The following is a 3587-nucleotide window of genomic DNA, read 5'->3' as shown; positions in this document are numbered from 1 at the left end:
TTAACAAAACTAATACTAACTAGAGGAGGAGAGGGGCTGGCAGCGGGTTCGCTCGAGGCTGACGTTTTTGGAGTGGATAGCAGCGGGTTTGGAGAGTCTGGAATCGGACAGATGCAGCAGGTTTGGGTGGAGGGAGCAGTTGTTGGATTTACAATTGAAACTAAAAACGTAAAAATTAACAAATTAAGAATTAAAATTAACAGATCAAATAAATAGAAAAAAAACATAAAATAACTCACTTATGGACGGCGGCATCAGCGGTGGACGGCGAGAGCGGCGGTGGAGCAAGAAAAACAATAAAAAAAGATAACCCAAAAATGAGAAATAAAATAAAAACGAAGAAATTTGAAGTTTAGTGATGAAAATTAGAAGTTAAGTTTTTTTAAAGAAAATTCGCCGTTTTTGAAAGAAAATTGAAGAAATGAGACATCTAAGGGAGAAGAAAAGGCGCTGCACATTTTACGTTTTCAATTTTTACCGACGAATGTATATTCCTAAATGAAACGGTTAGCGACGGAATATATTTTTTCATCGCTAACGTACATCATAGAGCGACGGATTTAATAATTCGTCTCTAAATTAGCTGGAGTGACACGGCGGGAGGGTTCCCGCCATGTAAAATGATGAAATTAGCGCGTTAATTTTCATCATTTTACATGGCGGGAACCCTCCCGCCAAGTCACTCCAGCATATAGCGATAGAAATAGAGTCTGGCCCTATTTTCCGTCGCAAATTAAAGATTTAGCAACGAAAATAGCATCAGTCGCTAAATCACAGTATTCTAGTAGTGTAAGTAGACTTTTAAAACAAGAGGTATTAAACTGTTAATTAAGGTTTATTTCAGGGACCTCAACGTAATGTGTTCTAAAAAAATATAAAAATGAAGCAATATGAAAGATATATTTAATTTTTTCTCCATTCTAATTTAAACAAATGGATATCATTGAAATTGAAAATTGAAAAATGGACTAAAATTGATGATTTTAAAAGTTGGGGCCATACACAAAAAAATCAAAAAAAAGTAGGCTATTTTTTTATGATTAAACTTTTTTTTACAATTGTTTGACTTTTTCTCCAATTAGGATAATCATTTGGTTACAAATGAAGAAAGTTATGTGGACACATCGTTTAAGCGCACGTGTCATAAAGTTAAGGCATATTTTGACCCCTGAACTTATACTATTTTCCACATATGACCTTACAGTTCGGTATTTATTTTGTAAATCTTTGTAGTTCGGTAACCGTTTTATAAAAATACAATAGTTATTTCTTAAAAGAAACACAATAGTTCGATATTTGTTTTGTAATTTTTGTATAGTCATGTAACCGTTTTGTAAAAACACAATAGTTTAGTGACAATTTTATAAAGGTTAATTACATATAAAATCATGACCTCTACACCAAGTTTCAAAAATAATATGACCTTTAAAACATGTCGATCACAGACACCACCTTTTATTTATTTTTTAAAAAAATATCGGCAATTTTTAATGGTATTTTTACTGACGTGGCATGACACGTGGCAGCTCTATAGAGTGTTCGGCGAAATTTCACCAAAAAATATTGCCCTTGATGAAATTGAAAAAAATAAAATAAAAGGTGGTGTTTATAATTAACACGTTTTAAAGGTCATGTTATTTTTGATATTTCGTGTAAAGGTCATAATTTTATATATAATTAACCTATTTTATAATTCGGTAACCAGTTTGTAAAAAGATTATACTTCGGTAACGGTGAAAATATTTAACTCACAGCTTTATATAAGTACTGAATCACTGATCTATATATTTTTGTGCATTTGAATCAAAGACCAAATACAAGTCAAAGACCAATTAATTCATTCCATCTTTCACGAAGTTCGAGACAAAAGAATAAAAAAGGCCTCCTCGTTTTGAGACATGTTTTCGCAGAACGACTTAGAGAAAAGAAACACTTCTTGTTTCGAATTGCAAGAAAGACATAAAAGAATTACTGATTTTATTAATAAAAATGATGGTTACATCAATTGTCATCAGCATATCACAAACGTATTGCATGCAAAAACAGAAAAACATAACAAAACAAAAAAGAACATGTTGAGTACTAGAGCTAATATTTCAGGGTAAATGAAGTGAAATTATGGGCATTGGAATCCTTGAGGAACGTTCTTGCCACAATGATTAAGAACCAAGTTCAAGTTAATAGGAAGGTTTAAGTTAATGCCAAGGAGACTGGCTTTGATGGTCGTGCAAAGGCAAACAGCAGCTTCAAGATCAACAAGATCGCCGATGAGGCTACAGCATGGCGTCGTTGGTGGCTGACCGATCACAATGCCCAACAAACCTTTCAACAAATCCACACATACACCAAGCTTTAGGGTATCCTTTGGGCATTTAGTTGGGCTTGATGATGGAGTTGGTGGCGGAGGAGACGAGTAGCTAGATGTTGGTGGCGGTGGAGACGAGTAGCTGGGGTGAGGTGTTGGTGGTGGTGGAGATTTGTAGCTAGGCGTTGGTGGTGGTGGAGATTTGTAGCTTGGTGTTGGTGTTGGTGGAGATGAGTAGCTAGGGACATGTGGTGGTGGCGGTGGCGGTGGCGGTGATTGATCGTGACATGCACAGTCTGTAGAGGCAGTAGAGCTGACCAGTGTAAAGAAGAGGAGACTGAATGAGAAGAAAAGGGCAGTGCAGGTTACAGATTTTGAACCCATTATTCAAGTGGTGATCTTGAAATATTATTAATTTGGATGATGAAAATGAAGGAGTGAGCTAGGGTTTATATAGAAGCATATGAGCTACAACTTGAAAATAAAATCTCAACTTTGCATGTGAGTAGATCATTAATAATATTACAACAACCTGGAATCGCAAAGTGGACAAGAACTTCACCTTATATTATATTGCATCTTCAACTCCAACTCTTGCATGACCTCCCCTTTTCTTGGACTTTGATGTCCCATGAACATAAGCCACCTATCTCCACCGCTTAAATTGAATTAACTGAATTAATCGATTTAATTTTATTAAACGATTCGATGTTTTAATTAATTTAGTCAATTTGATTGGTTTGATTTATAAAAATCTTCGATTGTGCTACATTTTTTAATTTTAAAAACCCGATTAACGAGTTTAATTGAATGTTTTATATTTATTTCGAATAATTTTTAGCCGAATCAATGCTAATTACATCTATTTACAGCCACCACCAAAAGACAAAATTTTATATACATTATTAAATTTAGTTAAAATATTTTTCAATGCAATATTACATATTAAAAAAATATAAACAATGAGTTCCATACTCGTATATTTTAATGATAGAAACATTGTAATTTGATTTTAGAGTTTCAAATATGATTCTCACTTTTCTTAATTTAATAATTTTTTATTTTTCTTTTCTTGTAAAAATCAATTAAAAATTTGATCAGTCTAACGAAATTGGAAAATTCGTAAAGGACGCAGTGTAATTAATTCTCTAGTCTACTATAATAAGACGAGAATATCTCCATATTATAAGAACCAAAAAATAAATCGATTGCTCATAGAATATGGATGGAATTTCAAATAATGTAGAATGCCAGCCCCAAATTTTGACTTCAAAAATCATAA

General features: G+C 33.4%; 1 protein-coding gene across 1 annotated transcript; it reads right to left on the bottom strand.

Moving 5' to 3' along the window:
* Window positions 1-1960: 1960 nt before the first annotated feature.
* LOC126660905 (lipid transfer protein EARLI 1-like) lies at window positions 1961-2737 on the bottom strand. The gene has a single exon (XM_050354617.1). It carries the CDS (start codon window positions 2687-2689, stop codon window positions 2117-2119), a length of 573 nt encoding a protein of 190 aa, XP_050210574.1. The 5' UTR covers window positions 2690-2737; the 3' UTR covers window positions 1961-2116.
* Between the last annotated feature and the right edge of the window lie 850 nt (window positions 2738-3587).

This window comes from Mercurialis annua, linkage group LG8 (assembly GCF_937616625.2).
Source record: "Mercurialis annua linkage group LG8, ddMerAnnu1.2, whole genome shotgun sequence".
Classification (NCBI taxonomy): Eukaryota; Viridiplantae; Streptophyta; class Magnoliopsida; order Malpighiales; family Euphorbiaceae; genus Mercurialis; species Mercurialis annua.
The sequence above is the reverse complement of the archived record's forward strand: the minus strand, read 5'-3'. Positions and strand labels throughout refer to the sequence as shown.

What these genes read in the sequence shown, in the direction of transcription:
- LOC126660905 (XM_050354617.1), bottom strand. Translation starts at nt 2,689, where the DNA reads ATGGGTTCAAAATCTGTAACCTGCACTGCCCTTTTCTTCTCATTCAGT.